Source organism: Leptidea sinapis, chromosome 3 (genome assembly GCF_905404315.1).
Source record: "Leptidea sinapis chromosome 3, ilLepSina1.1, whole genome shotgun sequence".
Taxonomy (NCBI): domain Eukaryota; kingdom Metazoa; phylum Arthropoda; class Insecta; order Lepidoptera; family Pieridae; genus Leptidea; species Leptidea sinapis.
Window position 1 is genome coordinate 12,387,857 of NC_066267.1, and position 20,016 is coordinate 12,407,872.

The 20,016-nt window shown below is 35.9% G+C and overlaps 1 protein-coding gene across 1 annotated transcript; it reads left to right on the plus strand.

The window, feature by feature from the left end:
• LOC126979516 (ubiquitin-like modifier-activating enzyme 1) lies at positions 1-18,590 on the plus strand. The gene is made up of 9 exons (XM_050828834.1): positions 1-894; positions 2,056-2,466; positions 8,099-8,357; positions 12,463-12,638; positions 14,465-14,686; positions 15,140-15,391; positions 15,809-15,928; positions 16,593-16,778; positions 17,300-18,590. Exons 1-9 carry the CDS (start codon positions 160-162, stop codon positions 18,071-18,073), a joined length of 3,135 nt encoding a protein of 1,044 aa, XP_050684791.1. The 5' UTR covers positions 1-159; the 3' UTR covers positions 18,074-18,590.
• Positions 18,591-20,016: the final 1,426 nt, after the last annotated feature.

Genomic DNA, 20,016 nt, shown 5'->3' on the forward strand with positions numbered 1-20,016 from the left:
TTTGCTTTTTTTGTTGAAGTGAGGCGTCAAGTCAAGCGATCGTTCAGCGCCCATCGGTGATATGCGAATGTCTTTTTTATTCATCTGAAACATATTTTCTGGATTGAATTGGAGAAACAAAAAACAAAATTCTTTCAAAATTGTGCGCGTTCGTGCCCGATGTCTAGTGCTGAAGTCACCGATAATTCCGTTGACCCCCCGGCAAAAAAGCGGAAGCTAAACACAGAAGAAGCGAGTTGCAAATCTTCAGTAATGGCGAACAATGGAACGCGTGTTGAAGATGAAATCGACGAGAGTTTGTACTCCAGGCAGCTGTATGTCCTCGGACACGATGCAATGCGCCGAATGGCTAATTCGGACGTTCTCGTTTCGGGCTTGGGGGGTCTAGGTGTCGAAATTGCCAAAAATGTGATCCTCGGTGGTGTTAAATCGGTGACTCTTCATGATGATCGTACATGTTCAATATCAGATTTGTCGTCCCAGTTTTATTTGTCCGAGGCAACTATCGGACAGAATAGAGCAGTTGCCTCATGCGAGCAGTTAGCTGAACTTAACCACTATGTGCCCACGAAGGCTTACACTGGACCACTGACAGAGGAGTTCTTGAAGAAGTTCAGTGTAGTGGTGTTGACAGGAGCATCGAGAGCCGAACAAGAGCGTATAGCAGAAATAACTCATGATAATAACATAGCATTGGTCATAGCTGATACTCGCGGTTTATTTTCTCAAGTGTTTTGCGATTTCGGAGAAGACTTCACGGTCGTGGACGTGAACGGCGAGAACCCTGTGACTGCTATGATAGCCGACATCACACATGAGCAAGAAGCAGTGGTCACTTGCTTGGATGATACTCGGCATGGCTTACAAGATGGAGATTATGTTACATTTAGTGAGGTTTGTACATTGTTAAGCCACTTCTCAGCTATCAGATTCATATAATCAATTATATTTTTAAGATATTTTCATTTTTAGACCTTGTCCAATACAAAAACAACATCGAATGAACACCAGCAGAAGGCCTCCTTTGACTTTCACTCCTGTTTGCTATATTATGTATATAAAATATTTACACAATAGCTTTATTTATTTACTTTGCCAACTGATTCATTCAAAACCAGTTGAGGTGTTTTTTATACTATTTATTTTCTCACAATTATTTGAAGCTTGAGTTGTGGCATCACTTTGCATTGATTTCATTAATATAATTTGTAAATCTATGTATGAAGCTGTCAATTTTGTTTTTAAAGAGTGGCAATGAGTTTATTGCCACTTTTTTCAATAAGATTACTCACAGCATTATTATTGTTATGGTGAGCCCATAAAATATAATTTTCCAATATCTGGATGTATATTTTATTACTCATATTAACATTTAAATTATTCCCTTGATTCTGAAACAAAACCCTATGAGCCCATGTTATGTTCAAAGTGAAGTTTGTTAGGTATCTCTATTTAATGTAAAATAATAGAAAATATTCAATGTTTTAGTAGAAAATTCGAACAAATAACATTGAGAATGTCTACTGTATATATTAATTAAATAGACTTCACAGTCAAATCCCTGTGATCATTTGATTGTATGTGAAATAAATGAATATGAAATGATTTCAAGTGTCATGACTCATGATGTCATCATAATTACTATATTGTGGCATAATTGGCACATAACTCATAGGTTTATGCCTTGACTAACATTCAGTTTTTATGTATAACCAATTATCTACTAAAACTAAAGGCAATAGGAGGATGCATCAATATTATGGGTTATGAGATACCATGGAGCACCTCATTATGTATATTGTCTTACTTATAGTACCTTTATACTCTATGTAAGCAAAGTAAAAACATAGTAGGGTCCAAAATCGACACTCAAGATTGTAAAGGTGTCATATTGAAAGATTCTGCAAATTCCATAGTCTATTTTAGTAAATATAGGATTTCAATATAAAAAACTCAAGTTGTGAAACCAATGTGGCAGTTGCTTTTTTACATTATCATATCAAATTAATATTTTTCCTCCTTGTTCTAACTACCAGGAAAATTATATTTTTACAGGTCCAAGGTATGACTGAACTGAATGGTTGTGAACCAATTAAGATCAAAGTTATAGGTGCATATACTTTCAGTATTGGGGACACCACAAATTTCTCCAAATATGTCCAAGGAGGCATAGTAACCCAAGTAAAAATGCCCAAGAAATTGAAATTTAAGCCTCTAAAGGAATCTCTAAAAGAACCAGAATTCATCATAACTGATTTTGGTAAAATGGACTATCCCCAACAATTACATGTTGCTTTTGCTGCTCTGCATAAATTTGAAGAAATTGAGAGCTGTTTACCAAAGCCTTGGAGCAATAATGATGCTCAAAAGTTTTTGGAGATTGTCAATGAAATTGTTAAAAGTGGTGATATCGTCAAAGATGGGGAATTTGAAGTAAATAAAGAACTGATGGAAACTTTTGCCAAGGTATGTATATTCAAAAATACTCGAGTTTAGTTTAGACATAAGTGCAGGTAAATCACTCAGTAAAGGTTAACAAATGATCTAAACCGTGTCTTTAGACTCGATATACTTCAAGTCACAAATTGCCTAACATAAATGGTGCACATAGTCAGTATTGGCAAGAAGCTTAAAGTTAGCTATAATCTGGTACACACAAATACTAGTATTGTCAAAAGATACTTTTTGTAACTACAGCTAGCTTCATCTGCACATGGAGAATGACAGCCTGGCCTGTAAAAGGAGAGGTTCAATCTTCCTGACACTCTTATTTCAAGTTGGACTATCTAGGGTAGCAATAAATATATCAAATCAAATCAAGTCATTTAATTGCATAGATTGAGTGGGTACATTGGTGTTACATTATAATCATAGGTGCTAACAATCTGCCGGGTAGGCATGCAAAAATAATATTTTAAAATTCTTACTCTAAGTTTACTGTGAAAAACATACAACATAAACATCAAATTATTCATATAAGTCTATCCACCATAATATTACAAAAATGTGAAAAATAAAAATTTGCTTACTAAAAATGTTAATTTGAAATATCTGAATTAACTTATTCTTATGACTATACATTCATGTCTGTCAAATATTCTTTAACTGAATAATATTTCTTCATCATTAAAAATTCCTTAATTTTATTTTTAAAAGAGTTAATATTTAAGTTTTGGTCCGCTAATGATGCTGGTAGTTTATTATATAGCTGAGGAGCTATATTAAATATACTATTACCAAAAAGTGCCGTTGTATGCTGTGTGAAACATATTTTATTTTTTCTGCGTTTACTATCAGAGTAACTAAATAGTTGATCATTTGTTCTAATGAATACTAGCACTTCATATATATATAGGCACGGGAAAGTAAGTATTTTAAATTCATCAAAATATGGTTTACAGGAATCAGTAGGGCTTAAATGAAATATAGATCTTATACATTTTTTCTGACATTTAAAGACTCTATCCTTATCTGTGGAATTTCCCCAAAATATGATCCTGTACCAAATATTTGATGTGACATATGTGTTAAAAGCTACTAACACTGCGTACTGGTTTACTACTTTAGACAGCATGTGCAATGCAAATGAAAATCTATTTAGCTTCATGCAAAAATTTTTAATATGGGTTTTCCAATTTAGGCAATCATCAATATGTAGGCCTAAAAATTTTGTTTGGGTTATTTCAGATATTTTATTACTTAGATAATTAATGTTCAATGATATCTTATTGCGTCTATTTACAAATGTCATTATGCTATTTTTGTCAAGATTTATGATTAAGTTGTTACATGTCAACCAGTTTATAATATTGCCTATAGTATTATTAATGTCACTTTCAAAAGAATTTAATTTTCACCTATAAATATCACTGTGCTGTCGTCAGCAAATAAAATCATCTCATGGTTGGTTACCGTAGGGAAATCGTTTATATATGTTATGAACAACAATGGACCTAATATACTTCCCTGCGGTACTCCAGTGGTTACGGTTTTTGACTCCGATATATATGGTGTTTCTGTTTTATCATGCCATACTAACCTCGCTATTTGTGTCATTTGTTGCCTCCCCGTTAGATATGATTTTAGAAGTGATAAGCTGTTTCCTCTAACCCCGTACACGCTTAGCTTATTCAATAATATTTGATGGTCGACATAGTCAAATGCCTTAGTGAGGTCCATATAAAGTACGCATACATGCTTTCTTTTATCTACATTAGTAATGACTTCCTTCAAGAAATTGTATATTGCTAAATTAATTGATTTATTTTTTCTAAAGCCTTTTTGCTTTTCGGTTAATATTTCATTCTTTTCAAAATAATCGTTTAAGTTATTACAAATATACTTTTCTATTATTTTTGAGAAAATTGGTATAAGTGTAACTGGTCTATAACAGTCCATGTCTTCCCTATCTTGTTTTTTAAAGAGTGGCTTCACAATTGAAGTTTTTAAATTATCTGGATATACACCATTCTCTACACATAGATTTGTAATATGACACAAAACTGGCGATATTATATCAGATACATATTTTACTGCTTTGGTACAAATTTCATCAAACCCAGTGCTATTTGTAATTTTTTGTGTTTTTATGATATTATTTATTTGAGTCGGCGATGATGGTTTCATAAAAATTGAATGCGGCTTGTTCCAGTTAGCGTTTGCTCTTTCATTAGTTGTTGACAAATTTTTACGAAAATGTTCATTAAAAGCTTGTGCAATCTCTAAGGGGTCACTTATTATTTCGTTGCCTTTTTTAATACGTTCAATTTTGTAATTATTGAGTTTTAATCTGTTTTCATTTATTATGTCCCATGTAGTCTTAGATTTGTTATGCGAATTTCTTATTTTATAATCATTTTGGGATTTTTGTGTTAGTTTGATGATATTTTTTAAACGCTTTCCATACACTTTGTAATTTTGTTTATTTTTATTATTAGGTTTTTTTCTATATTTCCATAGTAACTCTCGTTTCCTTTTGCAAAATTCACTTTGGTTTTCTAATTGACTGTATTTTTATTTTAATGTAAGGAAAGCAGAGATAGTAAAGAAGTGAGAACATTGCGAAAAATCTATTGTATGCTTCATTTGGTTCAGATGTTTCATAAACATCCGAAAATGTAATACTACTTAGGTATTCCTTAAATTTACTCAAGTTTTCTTCGCTAATGTCTCTTCTTAAAATAAACCAGTATTCTATCCGACTAAATTTTTTAACAGTAAAGCTGAAAATTTGTGCTGTATGGTCTGATAGAGAAACAGCTATAGCTCCGAATATTGGTCAAAAAGTTATCGATACATGTGCCACTTACTAAGCGCGTTGGCTGTGTAAGTGCTAATTTAAGATTAAAACCATGTACTAATTCATTAAGGGTTTGCGTAATTTTATTATTTATTAACACGTCTATATTTATATCACCACAGATAATGATTTTCCTTTTTTTGAAGCAATTTTTATTAAGTGTGTTGTATAAACTGTCAAAAAATGTGTCTAAGGTAAATTTATCGAGTTTTGGTGGTCTATAAATACATATTACTATTGTGCTTTGATCTATTAGGTCGACTCCACTACATTCTATAACACCTGCTATGCTTAAGCGTGTGATATCCGTTAACTCTTTAAATTTAACCCAATTTCGTACAAGCATGGCTGACCCACCCCTTCTATTATTACGAAAATATGCAGAAGCAATGCGAAAATTTGATATCCTAAGCAGCTCACAATCGTGTTCAATTAAATTATGTTCCGTAAAACAAAGTACATCTATAAAAATATTTTTGCTAAGTTCTAATTCGTCGAGTTGTACTACCAGCTGTTCAGATTTATTAATAAGTCCATTAATATTTTGATGTAATATGTATAACTTATGAGACTCGAAAAAAATTATTAGGTTCTGCACTGTTTCCGTTAGCTCCACTTTTCTCTATTTCAAGAATATATTTTTTGGCATCATCCTATTCCTCTTGTATTTCATTACCGTTTTCACCTTCAATTTGTCCATGTTCAGTTTGGGTAGCTTTATTTTCTGTATTTTTAATATTCCTCTGCGTATTCTTTATTTGTTTTTTATAACTGTATATTTTGCTTCGATATTCAAGTCGTAAAATATCCTTTATGAGTGCCTGGCATATATGTCGTATTTGCATACTTCGTTTCATTCTTCTTCTACTATAATCCATGTCAACAAATGATACATTTTGGAATTTTCCGCATATAAATCTTAAATCGTAATTTAACTTATTTTCATTTAAGGCTCTAATCTAGGGTATTTCACTTACTAAAATATTTGTATGTGTGTTATTATAGAAAAATCTATTCAAACTTAGTTGAAAATCGTAGGGATTAGTTTCATAAGTGCCTCCTATTATAATGACAACATCATTTTTTGTTAAGCTTTGCATCAACCTTGTCTCGGAAAGAAGTATATCAGTTAATTTTGCACCTGGTTTCAGAAAATAATATAATATAAATAATAATATATATCTATATGATCCCAGAAAATGTACAAAACAAATGTGTTACGAAATTTAAAAGAATTGTTAAAAAACGTTTTTGTGGGAAAGGTTATTATAGCATAAACGATTTTCTTAATGACACCATGGACTGGGAATAAAGCGAACACCCTCAGGCTCTTTAATTATATATGTTTATTGTACGATATCACATTGAAATCCATATTTTATATATAAAAAAAAGCCCGCTGAGTTTCTTGCGCCCATTCTTCTCATATCTGAGGCAGACTCTTTCGAATGGGTGGTAGTTTTTGACGTTCAATAAGTGATTTTAAATCCTATTTTGAATAAAAATATTTGAATTTGAATTTATCTTTTTTTTTATGGAATAGGAGGACAAACGAGCGTACGGGTCACCTGGTGTTAAGTGATCACCACCGCCCACATTCTCTTGCAACACCAGAGGAATCACAAGAGCGTTGCTGGCCTTTAAGGAAGGTGTAAGCGTTTTTTTTGAAGGTACCCATGTCGTATCATCCCGGAAACACCGCACAAGGAAGCTCATTCCACAGCTACGTAGTACGAGGAAGAAAGCTCCTTGAAAACCGCACTGTGGAGGACCGCCACACATCCATATGGTGGGGATGATATCCTAACTTGTGGCGTGTCGTGCGAAGGTGGAATTCGGCGGCAGGAATCAGGTTAAAAAGCTCTTCGGAACACTCCCCGTGATAAATGCGGTAGAAGACACACAGTGAAGCGACGTCTCTACGCAACGCCAAGTGATCACCGCCACCCACAATCTCTTGCAACACCAGAGGAATCACAGGAGCGTTGCCGGCCTTTAAGGAAGGTGTATGCGCTTTTTTTGAAGGTACCCATGTCGTATCGTCCCTGAAACACCGCACAAAGAATTTTTTGTGGTAAACGCGCAAACTTGAGTCTTCTGGGAGTTAAATAGTTAGAACCAGGTTCAACTTACCCCATTCCGCGACCTTCTCGAGAGAGGACTCGATAGAAGACACAAGTTTCTCCCGGCACTGATCGACATTTTGCCGAGAGAGATCTGCATGGCCGGTGTATATGGCATTACCAGTGCTGTCGTCTGATATATTATGGCGGTGTCCAACATATCAATGATATGTTGGACACCGCCAACATACATTGCTATGCAAAAGATATTTATTTCTATCACATACAACCACCCTCCGATATACCTAGAGGATCACCATCTCCTGGCCTTAAAAGAAAATTCCCAGTAGATACACCATGAAGGAAAGTGAATGAATGGCTGCAATGTCAGGATTTTCTCTGCGTATAAGTATGGTTGTGTTAACTGTGCTGCAAGAAATCACATATACACAAATACAAATTGTATCAACTTTACCTCTGCTGTTACAGAGTGAATCCCATTATCTGACAACATGTTAACAACATAAACTGGATAATACATGGGGTACCATTAAAATTTGTCCACTTGGTTTGTGAATCCTCTGATACTGCAAGATAATTTGGTTAGCGGTGATCACCATCACATGACACATACACTTGTGTTGTCCAACTCTTAAAAAAATAAATAAACTCGGTGGTACAAAATTCGTAATTATTGTGATTTTCATTAAGAAAACTGTAATAATGTTAATTTTAGATATCATCTGGTGATTTGAACCCAATGAATGCTGCTATTGGTGGTGTGGTTGCTCAAGAAGTAATGAAGGCATGCTCTGGAAAATTCCACCCAATTGTCCAGTGGATGTATCTTGACGCAATTGAATGCTTGCCCTTGGATAGATCCGAGTTAACTGAAGAGAACTGCAAACCAACCGGATCAAGGTATGATGGTCAGATAGCTGTGTTTGGAAAGAGTTTCCAGAAGAAAATTGGTCAACTTAAATACTTTATTGTTGGTAAGTTGATGTTTTTATACACTTTATTAGTGCCTTGCTTTATTTTTCCTTTATTTGTGTATGTACATGAGTTATACTCATTTTCAAACATTATAACATTAAATAAAATAATTTTCTTGAAAATTGCATGTGTCAAGGACTGAGTGATAGTGGAATATTTCCTAGCCTAAAATTCTGGCCGGGATGACCACAATTATGAAAAAAGAAATTATGTAATGTACCATAGAACGTAATTTTCACCTACTTTATGATGTTCAATTAACTAAAAATATGCATACTTTTTTTTTGTATTATGGAGGATAAGAGGAGTGAAAAGAAGTCTATAAATTTGGCCTTTAATCCTAACCAAGATGATAGCAATAATTAGAGAATTGGCACCAATAGGAAATGTGCAGAAAATTTAAATTTTTTCTCAAATATTAGATTACATTCTTTATTGTCTTTAAATGATACTTAAAAGGTTTTTTTTCTTTAATTATTATTTAAACCTAGAAATTATATAGAAAAGTGTGAATATGAGGGAGCGAAAAATAAAGGGGGGAAATTTGAACGCGCCACCATTGGTGAAACACAATGTGACATCAATTGATATTTCCTAGTCCTAAAGATTCCTAGTAACACCGCGTCCAAAAGTGAACTATTGTGTTCGCCACTCATACTAAAGCTCGTCGTCAAGCCCTGCCGCCTTTACGAACCGCAGTAATTCCTTGACGCCAGTGTTGCAAACACATCTGGTGGCACGAAGTAGTCGCCAAAGATTTTGTTACGCTTATGCATTAGTGGGCCGCAGTCGCAGAGTAGATGAATAGGCGTTTCATCATCCTCAAGGCAGAATCTGCAAGTTTTGTCGCTTTTAATGCCGACCACATTGAGGTGCTTGTTTAGGCGACAGTGCCCGGTTAGCATCCTAGTGAGTATGCATAGATTTTTCCTGTTCAAAGATAGGGCTTCATTCGCATAGCTGCTGTTGAATACCCTTATCAGTGCTTTAGAGTGGTTTAAACCTGAAGAGTTGTTCCAGCGTTTAAGTGCTTGTTGTTTACATTGGTTACTCAGGGTGTGTCGGATGGCGCTCTTAGGCAGTCCACAAATGGGTTCCGGATCATATTGGACTGCTTTAGCCCCAGCTCTTGCGAGCTCATCGGCCATTTCATTGCCTATGATTCCGGCATGCCCTGGGACCCATCTGAGAATCACTCTGTTTTTCATGCCTAATGAATTCAGGCATTCAACGCAATTATTGACTAACTTAGACGTCGTCAAGTCAGCGTCTAAAGCCGACAATGCTGCCTGACTGTCAGAGTGAATGTATATGTTATGATTGAAGGAGCCTTTTTGGATATTAGTTTCCGTGCATTCCAAGATGGCGTACACCTCTGCTTGAAATATGGAGGTAAAGCTCCCCAGGTTTGTGCTGGATTTAAACCTGGGGCGTTCTCCATAGACCCCACAGCCAACTTCATTTTCCATTTTGGACCCATCGGTGTACCACATGAGGCTCCCGTCCTTCCACGTGACTTTGTTGTTGATCCAGTCATCCCTGGAAGGTAGTTCCACGATATAGTGTTTAACAGAGATTAATTGTGGAATCATCTGATCAAGTAACATGCCTAATATGTGGTCTCGCAGAACTGAGTCTTCTAAAGTCCTAAGCGTTTGCGACATCCAGTTACATGAACCCCCCTGGGCGATTGCCCTCAGCATGCTTGCCTTCGCCTCTTGCTGTATGAACAGTGGAAGAGGCGGTAGGTTTAGCATTGCTTCAATGGCCGCACCAGTAGTAGACGTCATGGCCCCTGTTAAAAACATACAGGCAAGTCTCTGCAGGCTATTTAGTCTGTCTGCAGTTGTTTTCTAGCTGGCTTTGTTCCACCACACAATGGAGGAGTATGTGATTGTTGGTCTCACAATTGCTGTGAATAGCCATAGGAGGATCTTTGGGCGCATTCCCCAATGTCTCCCTACCAAACGTCGACATACACCCAAGGTTGTTTTGGCCTTTTTTACGGCTTTGTCGATGTGAGAATTCCATGTGAGTTTCTGGTCGAATGTGACTCCCAGATACTTAACCTCAGCTGAGAATTCTAAAGTAGAGCCGTTCAAGGTGGGAGACTTCAGTTTGTTAAGTGTCCGTTTCCTCGTGAATGGCACAATAACAGTCTTTCCTGCGTTGACTGACAGTTTGTTGGCTGTACACCACTGTGAGATGGTGTTTAGCGCCTTTTAGATAGAGATAGAGCTTAGTAGGCTTTGGCAGAAACCTCTGACGATAATAACTAGGTCGTCTGCGTACCCTAGTGCATCAATCCTGAGTTCTGCCAGCTTACTAAGTAGTTCGTCTACTGCTAGTGTCCATAGAAGTGGCGAAAGAACGCCACCTTGTGGGCAACCTCGACTAGTGTATAGCTCCAGTGATGTCCCATGGAGGGAGATTAGAGCTTTGCGATTTGAGAGCATTGACATTACCCATTTGACAGTGGTGGAGTCTACATTTATGTTAATTAGTCCCTTTACTAGCGTGTCTATCGGGGTATTGTCAAAGGCGCCCTCAATGTCTAGAAACGCACAGAGTGCAATCTGTTTGTCTTGTAACGCCTTCTCGACTCTATCCACAAGTTGTAGAAGGGCCGTTTCTGTAGACCTGCCTCTACAGTAGGCGTGTTGAGAACTATGAATGGGCTTTAGGCTTAGAACATCCTCTCTTATGTGTCTGTCCAAGACTTTCTCAATATCCTTCAGGAGAAAGGAGGTAAGGCTTATGGGTCTGAAGGAGCTTAGCAGGGTGCAGTCTTTTCTGCCTGCCTTAGGTATAAATAGTACTTTCGCCTTAGTCCATTGTTCTGGAAGATAGCCCCAGGCAAAGCTTACCCGGTATATCCTATCCTATCCGCTACTAGTCAAGACTAGTAGCGGTACTAGGATATCCAAGCCTTTTTGAAGAAGCGCTGGAAAAATGTTGTCTAGACCGCTTGACTTGTAGGGTTTCAGAGTTTTGATGGCGCACCTTATATCCCGGGGTCTGATTATCTTTGCCGCTCTACGCCAGTCCTCGTCAAGAGGCCGTTGTGTAGGCGTTGCTACAGATGGTTGATGGATAGCCCCCGGAAAGTGGTGGGCCATCAGTACTCTAACGTTTTCTACCTCGTCGGCTGTAAAAGATCCATCTGGTCTCTTAAGCAGGCCGATTTGGCTAGGTTTGTCCTTGGCGAGCAGTTTGTGTACTCGGGCTCCTTGGGGAGTTTTAAATAAATCCTCATAGAACCTCTTCCAAGATGCTCGTTTGGCCTTCCTAATTTCTCTGTTGTATTCTGTCAGGGCTTCTTTGTAGGGTTCTTGGGTCTATTTAGCCCTGTTAAACAGCCTTCTGGATTTCTTCCTTAGTTTGTTCAAGTTTGTTTTTTTTCCTTGACTTCCTTTCTTTATCTTAGTTGGCCGATCCTCGAATGGAAACACTCACTGAGCTATATCCAGCTTTCATCACCTGTGACGATGTCAAATACAGCATTTGAGTCACCGCCGTTGAACTTATCTAACACTTGGGCGACACCAGTCCATGCGAAGGTGTTTCTGGTCTTCGGTAAAAGTATGGGGAATCCATCTGGTTCAAAGCTTCCTGACGACTAAATGTTCGTGTAATATTTTTTGAACTTGACTCATACCAATGCCTAGGCTTGCCCGTATCTGCTGATAGGTCACTCTCTTATCTTCCTCTATCATGCGTCGCACAGCACTTATGTTATCTTCAGTAGTCGCTGTTAAACTTCGTCATTGAGATTGCTATGTCCACGCTTAAACTCGTTAAACCGTTAATTGTAAATAGTAGCACGAGGTGGGGCTTCATTAATAAATGCTAATCGCAGCCTATCATAGATTTGTTGTTGAGTAAGCCCACAACGAAAGTCATAATAAATCATTGATCGAAAATTTTCTCGCGTTGGGATCATTGTCACGTGTAACTAGAGTTTTACCAAAGAGTTCTAAAATTGAAATTTAAAAAAAAAACATTAGCAATGTTTCTAACTGGCCAGTTCTAAACATTTTCAGTGTTACCCACGTATTGCCATGGGTAAATATACTATGATAATTAATATTTATTAATTTTCAGGTGCTGGTGCTATTGGTTGTGAGTTGCTAAAGAACTTTGCAATGATGGGGGTAGGAGCGGATGGTGGGCGGGTCACAGTAACTGACATGGATCTTATTGAGAAGTCTAACCTCAACAGACAGTTCTTGTTCAGGCCTCATGATGTGCAAAACCCCAAATCTAGTACTGCTGCTAAGGTAATTTTTCTTCATTTAGTAAATGAATCTAATTTATTAATTTATAAGAAGATCCACAGCTATAAAATTGTATTATCTTTATAACTGTCTCGAATTTGAGATAGGCGTGCCACAGGGTTCGATCCTTGGCCCGTTTTTCCTTTCAGTCTATATTAACGATCTTCCAGTTACGTTAGAGAAACTCGCGAATATAGTTTTGTTTGCTATCATCAGCAAATAACTTTTATTCAAAGTAAAATGGAATGGTGGATAGCAAAATGCTTAATGATACTATATTAAAAGTATTAAATGGTTTCACACATTATAATCAAATGATAAATAGTAAAAAATCAATTGCATTTTATTATTCAACTATGAAATGTGAAACAAACAGAGGTTAAGGTAATGCTAGATTCTAAAACTCTGGAATTTGAAGATTCTGTTTTTCTTGGCGTTACTATAGATGTAATATACTATAGTAAATAACACTAGGGACCACAACTTAGCAAATCGACAGAGTTCTGCAGCTTTTGCCGTCAAAAAGATTAGACATTTGACTGATGTGATTACAGGTTGTTTGTTCTATTTTGCGTACTTCCATAATCATAGATAATATGTCATACACTTTGTTGTTGTAGGAAAATAATGATAGTAATGTTCATTGTATTTTTGTGCTCGATAAGAGGGCCATTAGAGCAATTTATTGTAACCAAGAGACTCGGTTTGAGAAACATTCAAGTTGATAAACATCCTAACCCTTCCCTCACATTAAATATATGATTATATGAATATTTGTAGAAAAAATATTACCAAATTCATGAAAAAAAGTTTGTGACTTGATTTCATTCAATTCAAGAAGAAGAAATTAACTGAAATTGGCATTTAATAAGTTAGCTACAGCTAGGGCCTCCTTCATATGTCTTGGTATTCCAATTTTGCAATAAAATACCAGACAGTATACTAGGACTACTCGCTGAGCACATATCAAGAAATATATTAAAGCTTCTTTAACAAAGAAGGCTTACTATAGTATAGTAGATTATAATATAGAGAATAGTGATGCATGGTTCTTGTCTGGTTCAGCACAGGCCACCTAAAATTGTATAATATTATATTAAATAGTTGTAGTTGTGACGTTGATTTAAAAGAGGGGCTGGGAGTTTCTTATCAATTCTTCTCCCCATGTCTAAGCCCCTTTAATGACTTCATGACGTTTACCAAGTGTTGTTGCAATATGTTATGTTATTGTGCATCCCTATGGTTAGTAAATATATTTCTATTTCTACTGTTTATCAATAGTGCCTTATAAGGTTTCTGGCCATTCTATTGCTCTCGTCTTTGGTCTGATCAGTATTAGCTCATATGTTTTCTCCACAAACATAGAACCCATTGAATTGTCTGATTTCCCACATTGTAATGTGGTAGAAGACATGTGTCCATGTTTATTGTGGGAAATATGTTAATGAGCTCTTCAATAAATAATTTTCGCACAGTTTCCCGTGATCCCTGCTCAATAAATCCACAATCCTGCAAAATTTCACATCTAATACATCATCCTCACCTTATTCTGGATGTGGGATATTCCTCCAAAGTGTGGTTTTCGAGTAGTTTTTGCCATATACAGCAAAACTGCATGAGCTTCTTTCTGTATTGTTATTCTACTGTCAAAGTAGCAGTTGATACTACATCACTAGTTCATACTACGTCTGGGAGATCATAAATGTAATGATAAGGATCTTCCAAAATAGTATCCTCATACTTTTGATAATTTTATATAAAAAAACATTGTTCATGCAAATTGTTTTTTTTTTTTTGTAAATATTCTACTATTCTACTCTTAATTTTAGGTAATCAAACGGATGAACCCTTTAATGAATGTGCTGGCGCAAGAGAACAGGGTTTGTCCCGAGACTGAGTGTGTCTATAATGATGAGTTCTTTGAGGCACTTGACGGCGTAGCTAACGCTCTGGATAACGTGGATGCCAGAATATACATGGATAGACGTTGTGTGTACTACAGGAAACCATTACTGGAGAGTGGTACACTTGGCACAAAGGGAAATACACAGGTTATTAAAAATGTTTCAATTGAATTAAATTAATGCATTGCAGCTACTATTTAAAAACAGGATGGATATAGGCCCTCCAGGAAGACGGCCTCAACTCAGGTCAGGACTCAATATTTACAGCAAGATACAAATATGAGATTAACTACTTTTAATTAAGGAGATCCTTTTATTAAATTTGCTACTGTTTAGATTCTGAAAAAAAAACATCTGCTGGTTGATTATAAATATACATTTGTATTTTTTTATTAAATATTAATTTTTATTTTATAACCTTATTTCAATTTAATATTAATATTTCTAATATTGATTTTTATTGAGGAATATTGGAATTAGTGGATGAATGTGATTTTTGATATTTATAGGTTGTGCAAAGATAAAAATGATCAGGTTAAATAATGTGATAAAAAATGTTAAATAAGCAAATGGATAAAGCGTAGACCTTAAAAATTTTAGGTGGTCGTCCCATGCCTCACAGAATCGTACAGCTCATCGCAAGATCCACCAGAGAAGAGTATCCCAATATGTACTCTCAAGAACTTCCCCAATGCTATTGAGCACACACTACAGTGGGCCCGTGACGAGTTTGAGGGCTTGTTTCGCCAGGCAGCAGAACACGCTGCACAGTATCTACAGGACCCTCACTTCTTGGAGAGGACCATGAACTTGCCTGGCAGTCAGCCACTGGATTCGTTGGAGAGTGTAAGGGTGAGTGGCACTTAATGATTTATCATAATTTTATCTTATTAATTATTGTAAATAACAATTGTTGTCACTTGCGTGAACAGAGAACACATTGCTGAAGTGTAGTTTTTTTTGAGGTTTTTCAAGAATTTTGAGTGGCACTGCAATGTAATGGGCAGGACGTATTAATAACCATCAGCTGAACGTCCTGCTCGTCCCTTACGTTCATAAAAAAAGCATATAAATATAATTTTTTTTTGTCAATTATGAATGTCAGATTTATTGTGTAGTGGCAAGAACTCGATGTTACTCTTTTCAATCGACACATATTTTCATTACTTAGCATTTTACACAAAATGTATGCAAAGTGATCCAAATAAAAACAAAATTTTATTGAATTATTTGAGTAAGTAGAAATCTTTAAAGGTATTGTAATTTCAGAATGCAATTAATGAGCGGCCGCTCAACTTTGATGACTGTGTCAAATGGGCCCGACTGCACTTTGAAGCTCAGTACTCCAACCAGATCAAACAACTGTTATTCAACTTCCCATCTCATCAGGTAACCAAAAGTCTTATATATACTATATATATATATTATACCAGAAACATTTCTTTCCCTTCTTTCTACCTATTATATGCACTTATTGCTTTGTGGACTCCATTTGTGGAATGGCATGACTTCCTGATAGGCAGGAAAAGATAACCCTCACTTCTGGAATTGATTACACAAATAAAACTGAAAACATGACCGATGCCGGACTCGATCCCGCGATAACTCGCGTTCGGCGCGAGCGCTCTTACCAACTGAGCCAACCGTTCGAGTGACGTATCGTTGATAAAATCTAGCCTGCACTGGGGGGCTCGTTCTCACAGTTCAAGAGCCAAAAATTATTCTGCTTAAAGAAAACATTGCTAATTACAGATAGTGTCACAAATGAGAACAAAAAATCGTATCATACAATCGGGATAGTCGTAAGATTGATTATTTAGACAAATGTCACCTGACATCTGCAGTACTTTTAAATTAGAAGTAATATAATGTATGGCCCTTCTTGCTAACAGCACACATCACAGGTGACCACACATTTGTAAAGAACTCTGGTAAGCAGAGTTCTATGGATGTTCTTACATCGCGTCATGTGAGCCATTTGTCTGTCCATCCATGTAATGTAGATACAATATAAAAGTTTCCTTCAATAACAGTTATTCATTTGTGTAATTAGACAACAACAAGTGGTGCAAAATTCTGGTCGGGTCCAAAGAGGTGTCCATCACCACTGACATTTGATCCGGAGGACGAGCTACATTTGGACTATATTGTGGCTGCTGCTAATCTGCGGGCTCAAGTATATGGTGTCCCCACTTGTGTGGACCGAACACATATCGCCACAGTGGCGTCTAGCGTACAGGTACACATTGTTACTTAAGATAACATATTTTACATATTATAATACCGTTCTGCCTGTATATACCTGCAACTAGCTTGTGAATCATTGTCAAATAATTTTGAATACACATATAAAATCATCTCATAGGAAAAATTTCAAAACTGATATAAAGGTTTACCATCTTTAGCAACAATGGTTAATCTTATTGCTATATAAAGCTATGTCTGTCATAACATTTAAATAAAATTTTTGGGTTTTTTTTCATCAGTATGAAAAATGAATCTTTAATGTTATTTTCGCTTCTTTTAGTTAGTCTACAGGCAGAATGCGACACGAGCGGTGTTATTCACATTATTTCAAAATTGTAAATTAAGTTTCGAAATTCTATTCAAGTTTTGCTTTAGATTCGTATTCTCCTATCCCTAGAACGTTAAGTGAATCTGCCGAGATTCGTTACGAATTTAGATAATTCAATAAATTAACCCAATTTAGTACAATGTTGGAGTGTAGCATAATTATTTCAAATCTTATATTATTTTTAGGTTCCAATATTCAAGCCGAGGTCAGGTGTCACAATTGCAGTCACTGATGCTCAACTACAACAGATGAGTGATAAAATGGACCAGAAAAAAGTCAAAAATATCATAGGAGATCTACCTCCACCTAGTGAACTCGGTGACCTCAAAATAACTCCACTTGACTTTGAAAAGGATGATGACACCAACTTCCATATGGATTTTATTGTTGCCGCTTCTAACTTACGAGCTGCTAACTATAAGATACCACCTGCTGACAGGCATCGTTCCAAGCTCATCGCTGGAAAGATCATCCCAGCCATAGCAACAACCACATCAGTTGTGGCAGGCCTAGTTTGTTTAGAACTGTACAAACTAGCACAGGGTGTCAACAAACTGGAGATATTTAAGAATGGCTTTGTCAACCTTGCCCTGCCCTTCTTTGGTTTTTCTGAACCAATTGCGGCTCCAACTAACACATATTATGACAAGAAGTGGACCTTGTGGGACAGGTTTGAAGTGAAAGGAGAATTAACATTACAAGAGTTCCTTGATTACTTTAAGAATGAGCATAAATTGGAGATTACAATGCTCTCACAGGGTGTCTGCATGTTGTACTCATTTTTCATGTCTAAAGCCAAGCGCCAGGAGCGACTGAACCTCCCCATGTCTGAGGTGGTCACCCGAGTATCAAAGAAGAAGTTGGAGCCTCATGTCAAGGCTCTGGTGTTTGAGCTGTGCTGTAATGATGAGGATGATAATGATATTGAAGTACCCTACGTTCGATATACTCTGCCCTAAAATAGATATAATATTAGAGATTAACATATAAAGTTCTTGAGTGATGGGCAGCATTTTTGCCCTATCTAACATAATAAATAATTAATCTTCTTTTAGAAAAATTACCGTATTAATCTAGGGATGTATTTTTACTTTTAACTGGTTAGGTTACCAAATCTGAACACACTTTACATTTCTATTACAATCTTGGTACGCGCGTCGCTCAGGGCTTTATATAAAAAAAAAGTTATAAACTGCTGACAGGTTTTTAGACCTTTGCATTTTGTCGCATTTGCCGGCGAAGTTTCACGAATTTCACAGAGTGGTGTTCTTTTTAGTTGTACTTTATGAGACATGCTTTTGTTGTCTACTTTAAAGTAAATATTTATCGTAGTGTATGTTTGCTTTCACGGCTATCACAATACTGTGCTAATATATCCTAGATGGTAATTATAACTTCATACTACTTTTTTTGATTTGAAATATTAAATTGAGTCTGGTATATATTTAAAAGATATAAATTAAAGTTTCAAAAGTATATTTGGGTTTTAATGAAACAATTTCCTGAATTTTTATGTTTTATTATAAAAAAAGATGTTTACATCAAAATACTTAAATTACTTATGACTATTAAAAACATAATTTTGTGCTATGTGTTTAAAACTCTCCAAATTAGTTAAACATTCGGTCATCTCGACTGCTATTATGATATACTGTTATATTATATTTAAGATTGACTAGTTATCGCACACCATACTATTACGAACATTGAAGTGGATGATCATAATAATTTACGAGTAGTAGGGATTCGCCGGTTCTGGCTCACAGTAGTAGGGATTCGCCGGTTCTGGCTCCTCGATTCTGGCTCACTTGCTCGTGATGCCTACTAAAAAAAAAAAAAAAAGAAGTTTGGTGTCAAACTGGGGGTTTTGATGTATTTCCGAGCGATTGCGCTGATCCGTTTTTCGATATCTCTTATAGTTTCAAAGTTAGCATTTTAATTTAAACAGATCCATAATCATTAATAATCACTGGTCATTTAGCTAATGATTGGTGAGCGACTCAATGTCTAAATTTCCATGAACGTGATACAGGTAATTTACTAATTACCTCTATCACATTCGTTACTACGATTAAAAAGACAGTTTCTGTATTTATTATTTATTTTTAAAACATGATTTAAATAAAGTATATAATAAAACATCATTGCAGATTGTATCATTTTCAAAATATTTGATGAAATCATTCAAACTCTTCTTATTAAACTTAAAGTATAGATACATTATGCAGTACTCGCCACACACTGCGGTATATTCATTCTGTACTCTTGCAGTATTGTAGTTATACATTCTGCAATTCCTTTGTAAAAACATCAGCTGGAATCCCTGAGGTGGACGACCATATGAATCGAAGTATTGTCCAATACCCTGCTCATCAATGTGTATTGCAACCCAGTGAGTGCCTGGCTTATTATCACTATCTAAATTGCTGACAATATAACAGGGCGTTACAACATATATCGGCAATCGGTTTGCCGCGTAAACATTATTTTTAATACTGGGATCGATTTTGTTCAAATAATTCTGTATCTCGATTGTATTCATATTAGTTGAGAACAGGGTCTTGTCAGTTGCGATGATTGAATAGTTATGTGGATCATAATAACATAAGCACTCAATAAATAAGGCTTTAATGTATCTTATTCATGTATTTAAAACTTATATGGTTACAATAAAACAAAATATCATTACAAGCGATTCAAATATAAATCTATGAACATTTGATGAAATTATATTTTCATCAATTTTATTATAATATAAAAGCTGATTGAAAACGAACTTTGTACCTACATACTTACGTAGTCATTAGTACAATCTGGAAATGTTGACTCCATTAAACTATCAATAATTGAACTTATCATTTAAGTGCCATTATGTTTCATCACAATATTTAAAAACCAGTAC